The 13,969-nt window shown below is 39.6% G+C and overlaps 3 protein-coding genes across 3 annotated transcripts in view; all 3 read right to left on the bottom strand.

Annotated features, from left to right (window-relative positions):
• Positions 1–273: 273 nt before the first annotated feature.
• Positions 274–1,547, bottom strand: LOC120636341. Its single transcript, XM_039907773.1, has one exon. The coding sequence runs from the start codon at positions 1,459–1,461 to the stop codon at positions 574–576; it is 888 nt and encodes a 295-aa protein (XP_039763707.1). The 5' UTR covers positions 1,462–1,547; the 3' UTR covers positions 274–573.
• Positions 1,548–9,442: 7,895 nt separating this feature from the next.
• Positions 9,443–10,375, bottom strand: LOC120636274. The gene has a single exon (XM_039907682.1). It carries the CDS (start codon positions 10,373–10,375, stop codon positions 9,443–9,445), a length of 933 nt encoding a protein of 310 aa, XP_039763616.1.
• Positions 10,376–12,355: 1,980 nt separating this feature from the next.
• LOC120636279 (DENN domain-containing protein 1A) overlaps positions 12,356–13,969 on the bottom strand; it is a 30,537-nt gene continuing 28,923 nt past the window's right edge. Inside the window, exon 15 of the mRNA XM_039907691.1 lies at positions 12,356–13,778. Within this exon, the coding sequence (XP_039763625.1) occupies positions 13,600–13,778 (179 nt within the window). The 3' untranslated portion in view covers positions 12,356–13,599. The remainder of the gene's footprint in view (positions 13,779–13,969) is intronic.

Raw genomic sequence — 13,969 nt, forward strand, 5'->3', positions numbered from 1 at the left:
AGCCAACATTCAGATAAAACTATTAGGTCTAGGCGGTGATTTATTCTATGTAACAGAACCAGCAAGCTATCGAAGTTGCAATTAATACTGCGTATATTTATGTGCATAACTTTGAAGCATTCGGCTGGATTGGTCACGTGAAGTAAAGTCTCATCAGGGGAACATACCATGGATTTCGATGTTGTTATCAGTTCTATATCCTTTGCTATGTTGAGGATGTCATCCATTATGTAAGTAAAATATTAACACTGGAGAAGTAACAGAAGACTCAGAAATAGGGCTCCGTGGATACTCTAGAAACGGTCTTTTGCTTATTAACATTGTTACTGTAAATAACAAACAAAAATTGAGAGTAGAAGAGGCGAAAAACTTTATGGATGGTTGCTGCATAAATGTCGTGTAAAAGACGAGTAGTGCGTATGAAGTGTATGTGTAAAAAGTGTGTGAAATAACTATGGTAATGAAAAGCACAAAGATACAATAGAAAGCCTTATAAAAGTTAATTATAAAAGAAATATTCTCAAATTCGAAGCCAATGATTCCAAGATGCTGGGTTACTGTTTGAAAGTCTAGTCACTTTTGATTCTTAAGGTCAGATAAGTCGGATTCGCCAGAGATTTGAATAAGCGGACCACCCTCTCTTTTCCGTAAGTAAATCCTGCCGTGCGACACCCAGCAGAACTTGAAATCATTAGTTTTGGCATAATCACGAGCTAAAAAGAACACTCTCTTCATTTTCGTCGTCAAGTTTTCCGAGATGAAAACAGGCTTGGCGGGCCCTTGGATTTTTAGATGTTCAGTCGTTAATTTATTCTGTCCCTTGTTGAACCTGCGGACCGCGCTTATAATCTTTTCTTTCAATATGACGCTTGTTAAATCGACAATTATGGTTTTTCTGTCTAGGGTTTTGGTTTTAATACGGAAAACGTCTTTAATCTCGTGTGGCTGGATATCTAAATTAAGGGCCTTGCCAGTGTTGATTACTGTGTTTAATAGGTTATTTTTCGACTCTGCGCTCTGTGTCGGTATATTTCTTATTTCTAGGCAAGTAGCCCTTGAGGACTTTTCTGTTCTTTCTAGGGCATCCTCCAACATTTTTATATGGTTAAGATCTTCCTTACGGTCCGTTTCCAATTTTTCATACTTGGAAGCAAGCAAGTCGTATTTCTCAGCCAAAAATTCGACCGAAGAGCGAAGATCATCAACTGTGGAACACAATTTTTCGATGGTTTCAGATTGCTTAGCTTGTAATTCCTGAAACATTAGTCTCATCTCCGAAATGAAGTTCTTAACATCGCTATCGGACTCAGAACGTCTCCTTTTCAGATTGCGTATAGTGAATTTTGGTGTACTACAAATAGTTTCATTACTGGTTTGGTCCAAGGCGGTATCAGTAAGATTTTGTTCTAAAGATAAAGAAGAGGCATGATCCTTTTTCGGCTGCGCGCGATTTAGCGGCATCACTGCGCGTGCGCAGCTTCGAGTACCAGGCGTTCAGAAATATATAAGAGTAGAAAGGACAGTTCGTTGATCGGCGCCACGGAGGGGTCAACGTTATTTGGTGATTATCGGCGATTTCATACAGTTTTGCTTTCCGTCCAGTATAAGTTGATCCCGCCTGGTCCCAAGTAAAGTAAAAATGCTCCTTATAATTGGAAGCTTATCGTTATGTACATACGGCTCGAAACTTGGTTCCAGTTAATACAGCAGTATTGTGGGCGACGCCGAAGTAATTCCACTACGCGGCTCTTCAGATTTTATGCTGTCCGATTATTTGGCACAAATTTTTACTACGCAATATAAATTAACAAATTAATTTAAAACATAAAAACAAAGTGAACACGTCTTATTTGCACGGGGATCCGGAAGGAAGAGGGGAAAAATTCAGGCAACCTCAATTACTGTCCAAAACAATAACAAAGAAACCAGTATCTCGGCTGTATACTGTCCACCTCGGCATACCATTACTACTGCTGATTTCAATGCATATTTTGCCACTGTTGGCCCAAGATTCATATGTGAGGATTGGAACTCCAAACACACCTACTGGGGGTCGAGGTTAACAACATCTAGAGGACGTCAGTTATTTCAATCACTGAAAAACTTATCTCTGAGACATGCATCATGCTGCACTCCAACATACTGGCCAACTGACCGAAACAAAACACCAGATTTATTGGATTTCTATATAACAAGAGGAATAAGCTACAATTACTTAAAAGTTGAATCTTGCATAGATTTATCATCAGATCACACTCCTGTAATTCTAAATTATAGTTGCAGAATATTTTTCGTAAAACCTGTCCCAAGGATATACAATAAAAAAACGAACTGGGAAATCTACCAGGATAAAATATCTTCTCAGGTTAATCTAAAAGTACCTCTAAAAACAGAGCAAGAGATTGAACAAAATGTTGAACATCTCAACGTCCTAATACATAGAGCAGCACAAGAGTCAACCCCAACTTTAAAAAATACTGAAACCAAGGGACAACCGTTCCCAAAAGTAGTAAAAGAGCAAGTGACCAAAAGACGGAACCTTCGGAAAATCTGGCACCAAAGTAGGTACCCAAGTGACAAGAAAGCATTTAACATAGCGTCTAAAAAATTGAAGAACCTAATTAAAACATTCGCCAATGATGTTTTACAGAGTGACTTAGCAAGACTGGCACCCACATCAAGTACGGACTATTCCCTATGGAAAGCGACCAGAAAAATGAAACGTCCTAGCAAGCATATCCCACCAATTAAAAAGCGAAATGGCACATGGGCCAGATCAAACATTGAAAAAGCTATAGAGTACGCTGAGTATCTAGAATCTGTTTTTAAACCGCATGACAGTTCCGACTTAAATCACGATGACGAAGTACGCTCATATCTCCAAACCCCTCTTCAAATGAGCCTTCCGCTAAATAGCTGTTCCCCGAAAGAAGTCATTCGAGCAATAAAGGATCTGAAAGGAAGAAAAGCACCAGGCTACGATCAAATAGATGATAAATTATTAAGAAAACTACCCCAAAAAGGTCTCATGCTTCTAGTTATCATATTTAACGCCTGTATACGGTTAGGTCATTTCCCAAGCCAGTGGAAAATTGCACAAGTGGTCATGGTACCGAAGCCTGGGAAATCACCACAGAAGACATCATCATACAGGCCGATAAGCCTGTTACCAGTAGTTGGAAAGCTTTTTGAAAGAATTGTTCTTAACCGGCTATTACCTTACCTACAAGAGATTATTCCGACCCACCAATTTGGCTTTAGACCTAAACACAACACCGTGGAACAGATTCACCGCCTGGTGGACGTGATTAGTAGAACCTTAGAAAATAAACAATATTGTTCTGCTGCCTTTATAGATATTGGTCAGGCTTTTGATAAGGTCTGGCACGATGGACTTCTTTACAAAATTAAGAAGTTATTTCCTCATTCCTTTTACCGGCTTCTTAAATCCTATCTGCACAAAAGATGTTACGAAGTTAAATGCTTGGATGAAACATCTCCACTACACGAAATTGAGTCAGGAATTCCTCAGGGTAGTATTCTGGGTACGGTGCTGTATCTCTTATACACTGCTGACCTGCCAACAAAAGAAATCACAACCACAGCTACATATGCGGACGACACGGCGATATTATCAGTACACAAAGTTGCTGAATCTGCCTCCTTAAACCTACAAGCCCACCTGCACGTGATCGAATCCTGGTTAGAAAAATGGCGCATAAAAGCGAATCTAAGCAAGTCGACGCATGTCACTTTCACTCTCCGCAAGGAAACATGTCCACCGGTGAAACTCTACGGTGATGAACTACCGCAGGCCGATGATGTAAAGTACCTAGGCATGCATCTCGATAGACGACTAACGTGGCGAAAGCATGTCTGGACTAAACGAAAACAGCTTGATCTGAAATTTAAAAGCTTATACTGGCTAACTGGTAAAAAATCGCAACTCAGTCCCATCAGTAAGATAGCGATTTACAAAGCGATTATAAAACCGATCTGGACCTACGGGATACAACTCTGGGGTACTGCTAGCACAAGCAACGTGGAGATGCTGGAAAGATTTCAAAACAAGGCCATGAGAAGCATGTTAAACATCCCACCATATGTGACTAACAAGAATATCCAAAAAGATTTAAATATTAAAACAGTCAGAGAGGAAATAAGGACATACAGTATTAAGTATCAAGGGCGACTAGCGGCCAATGTCAACGACTTGGCAAATCAACTGGGAGGAGACGGCAGTCTTCTTTTCTCTCGACTGAAGAGAAACAGCATTCCAAATTTAATAAGTTGATATATGGCTACTAGGGTAAATTCATCAATGGATGATACCCTGAAAAAGAGAAATAAAAATTACCTTAACCCACAAACGAACGGCCCAATGTCACAAGACAGATTGCCGAGTTACAGCAATTAAAGAATAGAGAAAAAAAAAAAAAAAAAAAAACGAAAATATGCAAAAAGGGTCATGTAGATGATGGTTTACCCAATAAAAAACGTGAAAAACCAACGTAGTTTGGATGATTGTCCCGAGTGGGATTTCATCAACTATTTATTTATTTTATTTATTTATTTAAGGGACAATCAACAGGTTACAACAACAACTCTTAAAAACTAAACAAAAAATGAAATAACATATAAATGTAATATTGTAGACCCACTTAAAGACTGCCACAACTTGCAAATAAAAACTATATTGTTAGTTAGAAGGAGAAAAAACGATTAAGAGAGACATAAGCTAGCTAAACTAACACAAAAAAGAGTAAAGGAAAAAAAATAATAATAATAATAACTAAGTTTAAACAGTACCACCGTATTGCGATAGGAAGTGGTCCTTTAGTTTTTTTTTAAATATAGGAAGATTATCCCCTATTATGTCTATGTCAAGCACTTTATTAATGCTGTTATACAAAGTTAACAACCTATTAATAGGCGCTGAGACCCCCAGATTTGTTTTCGAGACGGCAGCTTTAAAAGGCATATAATTTTTTACACGACTGAACGGCCTTGGGATTCTGACAGAAACTTTGTAAAGTAGATCAGACGCATCTAGGGCATTATTAAAAAGTCTATATAAAAAACAAAGGTCCAATAGTTTTCTACGATCAGATAGAGTTAATAACTTATAGTGCCGCAGTCTGGAAAAGTAGCTAGAATTAATATTACATAACTTATCACCAAAACTTACATAATGCAGGAAGCGCTTTTGGATTCGTTCAATTCTCATAGAAGCAACAAGCAACTGAACCATACTCAAGGAGACTCCTTGAAAGAGCGTTAAATAACAATATTTTGGTGTTCGAATTCCGAAAGTCTTTGGAGCTACGCTTAATGAACCCAGTGATTTTTGATGCTCTTTTACATATATTATCAATATGAGGAATGAAACTGAGTTTATGGTCGATGGTGATCCCTAAATCTCTAACACAATTTACATTTTGAACATCATGGCCATTTATACTGTACACGAATTGAAAAGGATGAACTTTTCTATGAAACGATACACTATAGCATTTTTTATGATTTAGATCCATTTTGTTAGCGATGCACCACTGAGTTAAACAATTTAGATCATCCTGCAATAAGTAGGAGTCATTAAAAGAGTTGATCACTCTAAACGCTTTCAAGTCATCAGCGTAAAGCAAAACTTCAGAGTTAAAACGATGTATTATGTCATTGATGAATATATTAAAAAGCACCGGACCCAGGATGGATCCCTGGGGCACTCCTGAGCGAGCTATATAAGAAACAGAGGATTCAAAGCCTCCCAAAACTACTGTCGTATGTCTATCTCTTAGGTAAGAATCAAACCAGTTAAGAATATTTCCGATAAAACCAATATATTTAAGCTATTATTATTATTATTATTACTAACTATTCAAAAACTGCACATGCACCGGTTCTAAATGGCAATATAGCATAGCAGGATCAGTTCGTTTGGATAGTGTGCACCTAAACGTGAATTCAACGTGTGCTTTTGACTCAATTTTCCAAGCAATTCCTTGCGGCCTGCTGTTAAATAGAGTCTACACAAATGATTTGCAGATGTCAAATTGCCCTACCATCAATTTGGCACATTCAAATTGTGTACTCTTCAAAAAAAAGATACTAAAAGAACATTATGTTCACCGAGCCAATATTTAGACACAAGCTTCAATATTTAAAAATGCGGTCATAAACTTTCTAGAGGCATCAAGCGTTTAATCGCAGAGTGCAACGCTGCCCACTTAGCACAGTATTTATTGAATAAAGTAATTAGCTCTACGTGCTACAGTAATTGTGACTGCGGTTACACAAATCGGCGTGAATAAACATTTATAAGTGTCAAAATTGTCAAAATTCTCTGCCATAGTCTTCGTCATACACAAGAAGCAATCAATGATTGCATAGCTATTGTAAGATCTTGTGTCAACTGTCACAAGGAATTAACATGCATTACTAAGTACGGCACTTTCACTGCCCAAGGCGCCAGTGTCGCCGATTTATTTATGATTGTTTTCAGTTGCAGATTTAATTTCTTACGGTCACGATGAACGGGCATTACGGTCAGAAGATGATCTGATCGCAGATTTTGGATGATGATTTCATATTAGACGGAGCAGCGTGTTATTTAGATCTTTCCATCATCGATGTATCTGACTCACTTGGCATTCATTTGTACTGTTTACCGTCAATCAGTACCCACGAACTGCAGCTCCTTGATAAAGCCGTTTCGATCGATCATTCGAGCACCAATGGGATGCTAAAGTGCTTTAATTTTTTGACCAAAACAGAAAGAAAAAACTCACTACAGCACGCTTCAATATCATTATTTCAAGCGTTTGGGCGAAATATGACACACAGCAATATCACGAGTGGCTTTAGAGCGACTGGCTTGTGTCCCTACAACCCACAGGCGATACCAGAAGTAGCTTTTGCTCTTTCAATTTTAACGGAAACTCTGACCAACTGATGGCCATCAAGGGAACGTACTAGCTCTTAAATATCCTCGAGCACTAACTCCAGAATCCGGAAATATAACACCTACTATTTTATCAGAAGCCTCAACGCCTGAACTTGACCAAGATAATGTACCACCTATTGATGGTCATCAACGGAATACTCCAGAACCTGTTGATATGATGACGAGTGGGATTTCATCAAATATTCAAAAACTGCACATGCACCGACTAAATTTTCTCAGCAATTCCTTGCGGCCTGCTGTTAAGTAGAGCCTACACAAATAATTTGCAGATGTCAGATTGTGTTACCATCAATTTGGCACAGAGTGTACTCTTCAAAAAAAGATACTAAAAGAACATTATGTTCACCGAGCCAATATTTAGACACAAGCTTCAATATTTAAAAATGCGGTCATAAACTTTTCTAGAGGCATCAAGCGTTTAATCGCAGAGTGCAACGCTGCCCACTTAGCACAGTATTTATTGAATAAAGTAATTAGCTCTACGTGCGCCGACGACACCGCTCTCTTTGCGACCGATCCCAAAAAGAGTAACATAGCAAGTCGACTCCAAAAGGCGCTCCACCTGCTGGGCAAGTGGTTCCGCCTCTGGAGGATCGAGGTGAACCCCGAGAAGAGCGCAGCGGTGCTCTTCACGGGCAAACCGAGAGGCCGCTTCACGCATGCGCATGGCCACGGGCAGCCCATGGTTCGTGCGCAACGTAGATTTCCACCGAGACCTCGATCTTCCCACCATAGTCCCGTATTTTAAAAAATTATCCGAAACCTGTCCTTTACGACTATTACGATCAAATAACTACCGACAATGTGTCCCAACAGCACGCAAACACACAACCAACAAAGCGTCTTCACCGGTGAAGACGAGGGCCCCGATTTCTGACGTCAACCGGACGTGGATCCTTACCACGGTCACGGGGGCGTTCGGACTAAACAATGATTAGTCCAAAAGTCCACCAACACTCAGATTAACGTCGGACCGAGCCGAGGTCAGAGCCCTCGCAGGAGGCACCCTCGGGTCGACGTCTCCCACTCTCCCCCCGATGTCGTCGAGCCCTGGGGCTCTTCTCATGGCGAGCTTTCGGGCTCGCCCCACTCCCCCGGTGACGCCGTAGCAACCCCTCAGGTGGTTATCGGCAAGTGTCCATCCGAAAATCGAATCGCTCTATGTGCTACAGTAATTGTGACTGCGGTTATACAAATCGGCGTGAATAAACATTTATAAGTGTCAATATTGTCAAAATTCTCTGCCATAGTCTGTCGAAGACGTCATACACAAGAAGCAATCAATGATTGCATAGCTATTGGAAGATCTTGTGTCAACTGTCACAAGGAATTAACATGCATAACTAACTACGGCAATTTCACTGCCCAAGGCGCCAGTGTCGCCGATTTATTTATGATTGTTTTCAGTTGCAGATTTAATTTCTTACGGTCACGATGAACGGGCATTACGGTCAGAAGATGATCTGATCGCAGATTTTGGATGATGATTTCATATTAGACGGAGCAGCGTGTTATTTAGATCTTTCCATCATCGATGTATCTGACTCACTTGGCATTCATTTGTACTGTTTACCGTCAATCAGTACCCACGAACTGCAGCTCCTTGATAATTCCGTTTTTCGATCATTCGAGCACCATTAGGATGCTAAAGTGCTTTAATTTTTTGAGAAAATGCGCGTTGAATGGTGAAGTGTAACTCTCGCAGTTATTCGGAGTCCTTTACAGTAAAAGCGGCAATGCTGTGGAATTAACTCCCTGATTTTATTGATTAATTGATTTATGTGTGTATTGAATGACAATTTTTTATCCAAAATAACACCTAGGTCTCTACCAGTATACACCTCGTCAAGCAACACATTATTAAGATAATAAGAAGTTTGAAGAGGCATGCGTTACGTTTTTTTGTAAATTGAATATGTTGGCATTTTTTGATATTAAGAGGCAATTTATTTTTAGCATACCAGTTCGATATGCTATTTAAGTCATTTTGAAGAGAATCAGAGTCTAGAGGAGTTTTTATTGCTTTAAAAATTTTCAAATCATCAGCAAACAAGGTGAAATTGAAAGATTTAATGTTATCGCACACATCGTTAATATACACTAAAAACAACATAGGGCCAAGGTGGGACCCTTGTGGGACGCCAGATGGAACCCTGAACGGATCTAATTCGTAGCCACAAACAACCTTCTGCTGCCTGCACGACAAATAAGATGAGAGCCAAGAGAGCAAAGTTCCCTGAATACCAGCATCATACAATTTGGATATTAAGATCATATGGTCGACCCGATCGAATGCCTTACTTACGTCCATATAAATAGCATATATCGTACTCGCACGACATGCTGTTCAAGTAAAGACTTTCTAGTTTACCTCGTATACTTCTTGCGTTTTGATAGTACACACTTAATCCGCTAACAGAACCTTTTAAGAATTTACGGCTAAATCACTACACCAGAGAATAAAAGTCCATTTACACCCTAACTCTTAATTTGCATAAGAGAGTCACTATTCTTAATCCATATGGCAGGCGAAGAATCGTTCTTTCTCATCATAACGCGACCGTGTCTGACCCAAAGATATTTATATCCTTTTTCCTTTTTGTAGCTGCGCGCCGTAGCATGTAGACTGCGATTAGCTTGTGAGAGGTGCTCGGACACGTAGATAGGGGTTTTATCGGCAGCTATACCCAGGTGGGAACTGTTAAGTTTATCCAAAGGGTTCGATTTGTTGAATTTTAAGCATGCACTGAGAAACTCATCCCGTTTGCGGGGCGAAGACAGCTTCAGGATAACAGACCGCGGCCTACTGCTGCTGGCGTTGACCTTGGCAATTCGGGTACACGATATAATATCGTTTTCCATAATCGGGTAAGAGATAGTTTTTCCAAGTTGAATGGCCGTATTTGTAAGGTTTTCCTTCGGAAATTCTGGGATACACTGGAGATCCAAGTTGGACTCCCGTGCCCTCTGCTCAATTTCCAACATTTTATTGTCAAGATTACGCACGTTATCTTGAAGCTTCGTGTTGTCTGCACGTAGGGTTATGACTTCCGATTTCCATAACTGGATTTCACTTTGCATCTGGTCAAATTTATTAGACATGAACTCGACGGTTTTGATAAGATCGGGTATTTGTTTTATTAGACTCTGAAGCGAAGTCAACTCTTTGTTAAGTTTTTGTGCCAATGACGACTCTAAATTGATTATTTTACTCGATAAAGCCTCTTCGAAACGATTAAGACGTTCGTCAATGGTTAAAAAGTCGACCTGGACCTTGGGCTCACCCAGCAAATCTAACTCTGATGTCTTCGCTGTGTGTGTTGGTGTTATCGCCCTTAGCTCGAGGCATTTTACAGTCAGGACATTTCCAAGCCGCCTTGGCTTTTGACGACAATTTAGAGAAATTTTCATTTGATAAACCGATGCATCCGTAATGGTAGTAGCTAGGACACAAGAAGCAGGTTAATCTCTCAGTTAGGCTCACAGGCGATACTAGAAGTAGCTTTTGCTCTTTCAATTTTAACGGAAACTCCAGCATCTGATGGCCATCAAGGTAACGTACTAGCTCTTAAATATCCTCGAGCACTAACTCCAGAATCCCGAAATACCTACTATTTTATCAGAAGTCTCAACGCCTCATCTTGACCAAGAAAATGTACCACCTATTGATAGTCATCAAAGGAAAACTCCAGAACCTTTTGATAGATTACCATAAATTCTGACACAGATTAAAATATACGATGTTGAGCGAGGCAATATTTCACCTGTTCATTGTCTTCGAACAACGACTCCAAAACAAGATAAGCAGATCTCAAGAGAGCTTCAGTTTAGACGCATTTAATGATTTGCCACTCAGTCATTTTAAAAGATATGATTTTTATTACCGCCTGCCTACGCCTGCTAAAGTTCAAATGAAAACACAAATTGTCAGACAAAAAGCCATTCACGTCACAAAAGATCTGTTTGATAAATATAATGAAAAGAAAAACAATCGTAAGGTAAGGTATTCTTTTGTTACCTAATAAAAGGTAACAAAAGAATGAAAACTAAACATGATGAGAAATTTAATGAAGCGAAGAAGGATAGAACAGGAAAGAGGAAAATTTAAAGACTTCAAATCCAAAGAAAGCTAAAATCGTATCGGCAAAAAACTCTACCACTATAACAAAAGCAAGTGAGTTTGTACTATCATGCCTGCGAAGAAGACAGGATGTATGATGCAATGAGGCAATGCTCGCGATGCGTCAAGTGGTATCATGAACGGTGTGTCGGTTTGTCGGTACAAGATATTGATGACTTTCAGTGTCCTGATGGATGCGAATAGAGGCAATTTATTTAATTTTCTAAGACCATTTATGTTCCTATTGCTTTATTGGTAGGATTATAAATGTCAAAAATACCAATTTACAAAGTAGGAATAAGTTGATTTTTCTGTAGTTAAAACTATAGGCCTTTTAACACACACAGGATAATAACGCCTTCAGACAGAGTTTATAATAAAGTTTAATATTGTTTTAGTTTTAAGCAGAAGATGCTACTTTTCGTTATCACTTTGTAGTAATTTAATTAAATGACTGATTAATAATAAATCTTGTTGATTATGTTGGATACTTTTCATTTTATTACAAATTATATTATATATTTTATTACAATAGCTAGGCCTTAATACCCCCGCCTTAGTCCATAGACTGGTGTGTCAGAAACCAAAGAGTTCCGAGCGGCTACGGGTCTTAATTTTTTTTTTCAAAGGTCTAGTGTACGGTATTTGGGGTTATTTTTTTTTCAGTATTTACGACAGAACTATAGATCTAAGCTGCATACGTCCAGAACAAGCGTCAAATTTAGATTTGCTCGAAAATGATCTGCTATCGGAAGTTAGCAGATATTTCCTCAGATGTTGAATTTACGATGAATAATTGTTACATACACATTCTCCTGCGTTTCGCGGAGTTTATCAAATAAAGCAAAACTTTCATAATATATCATGGAATTCCGCAAAGAAACGCCTGCTTCCAATATATAGAAACTTTAATCGTTAAAACGATTAAAAGGAAACTCACGAAGGGAAGAAACACCCCGATTTTTAATCATTCTTAATTCTTAATTGGTTCTATACTCCTAATTATCTTGGCTTGATGATTTACAGCCTATAGCCTTCCTCGATACATGGGCTATCCAACTGTGAAAGAATTTTTCGTATCGGACCAGTAGTGAACTCAGGAACTACTGGTCCACGTTCAAGTAAACAAACAAACTTCAGCTTTATAATAGTAGTAAAGTAATGTATTTATGAGTAAACTGAAAGGTCTTTCATATTGGCTCTGAACTAAAGTAGTGTTGCCATGACACGTAACAAAAATATACTTGTTTTATAATTCATTTTTTATTCAAAATAATTAAATACAGTTAAAAATAATATACGAGATAATATATTTTAATCTAAAGACAGCTACTTGTACTTCGATTTTATTACGTTGGTTAAATATAAAGGCATACGTTATTACATCGTAGATTCCGAGCGTTCGGTCGCGGAGCTCGCCCGCCTCCCAGTGGACAGCGTGTCGCCGCACGTCTCAAGGCTACCAGAGTATAACAACTCCATCTTACTCTGCTTCAAAATATATCACACCGGCCGGTCGGGGCGCCTTCGGGAGGTAGCGCCTAGGTGAGTACCGCAGCCTCCGTTACGTTACAAAGGGCCTCAAGTCGGAGGCGCGGACCACGACAACTTGAGTTCGGGAGATAGTCTTCCATTGGCGCAGCCCGGCCGGGACGGTGTTCTGCTACAAAGTATCACTAACTAATGTATATTTATTGCTTTCAATCACGAAAATACGTTCAATTAGTACATAAGAGACAAAACGTCATCAAATAATTTAAAATTGCATCTGTACATTAAACAATATATACAATATATTGGTACCTATTCATACCATAGTGCTGTACGTTTGAACTCGCTAGAATTGACAATTTCGCATTAATATAGCTAGCACCCTACAGATAGATTTTGCAGTCTTTAGCCCGAGCAAACGAAATAAACAAACAAGGATAAAGTCACGGGCCAGAGCTAGTAGTCTTGAGATTCGAGTTCAAACATACAGACCATGATTTATAATATAAGTATAAATTAATTCATACAATATTGCTTTTTACAATTAACAAAATCATTTCAGTCGTCTTCGTTTTGTCGCGCCTGCCGGCGACCGCACGGACCGCTTCTCAGTAGACGAGACGAAGACAAATACATCACGATTCAACAACGAAACGATAACAAATAGGAAGAACTAGAAGCACTAAACGACTTCATCTTTACAATATGTATATAATAAAAACAATCGTCTACGAAATATACAGCTTAGAATGATATGTGTAACATTACATAGTTATGTACAGTATACAATCAAATTTTCGCCGCGAGGTAAATAACATTTAATTTAGTTGCTAGAGAAAGCGTATCATTGATTTAAAATATTATTATTCAAGGCCCCTCGTATATTCGGTAGTTTGGTAGTGGGCGATTTAGCTAAATTCTTTCTTTACAATCGGTCACGGCGACTGTAGAGTTCGGGTTCCCCGTAGCCGACGCGGATCCACAGGTGCGCCTCGTTCGAGTCTAACGAGGGCTCCGCTCCCGGCTAGTCGAAGGTGGTCCAGCCGCGCGGCGCGGCGGGCGCGGGCTCGGCCAGGCCGAAGCGGCTGAAGTCCAGGCCGTACTCGTGCAGCAGCGCGCTGTCGGAGGCGCGCGCCGGCTCGCCCAGCGAGATGAGGTCCGCGCCGCCCGGCTGCAACACGGCGCAACGAGCTTCGGGTCGCTCTTTAAGTCAACGAAAGGTCACATTGCGTGTCAAAAATAATTACTCTCTCCGTTCCTTATTTCCCACGTCAAGTAATTTGACAGTGTCTGTAAAAAAACGGTCAAGGGTACGAAATTCAGTCGTACGATTAACGTTCCGCACTAGCTATGTACTTCGACTAAATCTGGAGCTACCGAAATTAGACTGATTT

This window comes from Pararge aegeria, chromosome Z (genome assembly GCF_905163445.1).
Source record: "Pararge aegeria chromosome Z, ilParAegt1.1, whole genome shotgun sequence".
Lineage (NCBI taxonomy): Eukaryota > Metazoa > Arthropoda > Insecta > Lepidoptera > Nymphalidae > Pararge > Pararge aegeria.

Bases quoted from the DNA above. Each gene is read 5' to 3' on its own strand.
- LOC120636341 (XM_039907773.1), bottom strand. From the start codon at position 1,461: ATGCCGCTAAATCGCGCGCAGCCGAAAAAGGATCATGCCTCTTCTTTA.
- LOC120636274 (XM_039907682.1), bottom strand. From the start codon at position 10,375: ATGAAAATTTCTCTAAATTGTCGTCAAAAGCCAAGGCGGCTTGGAAAT.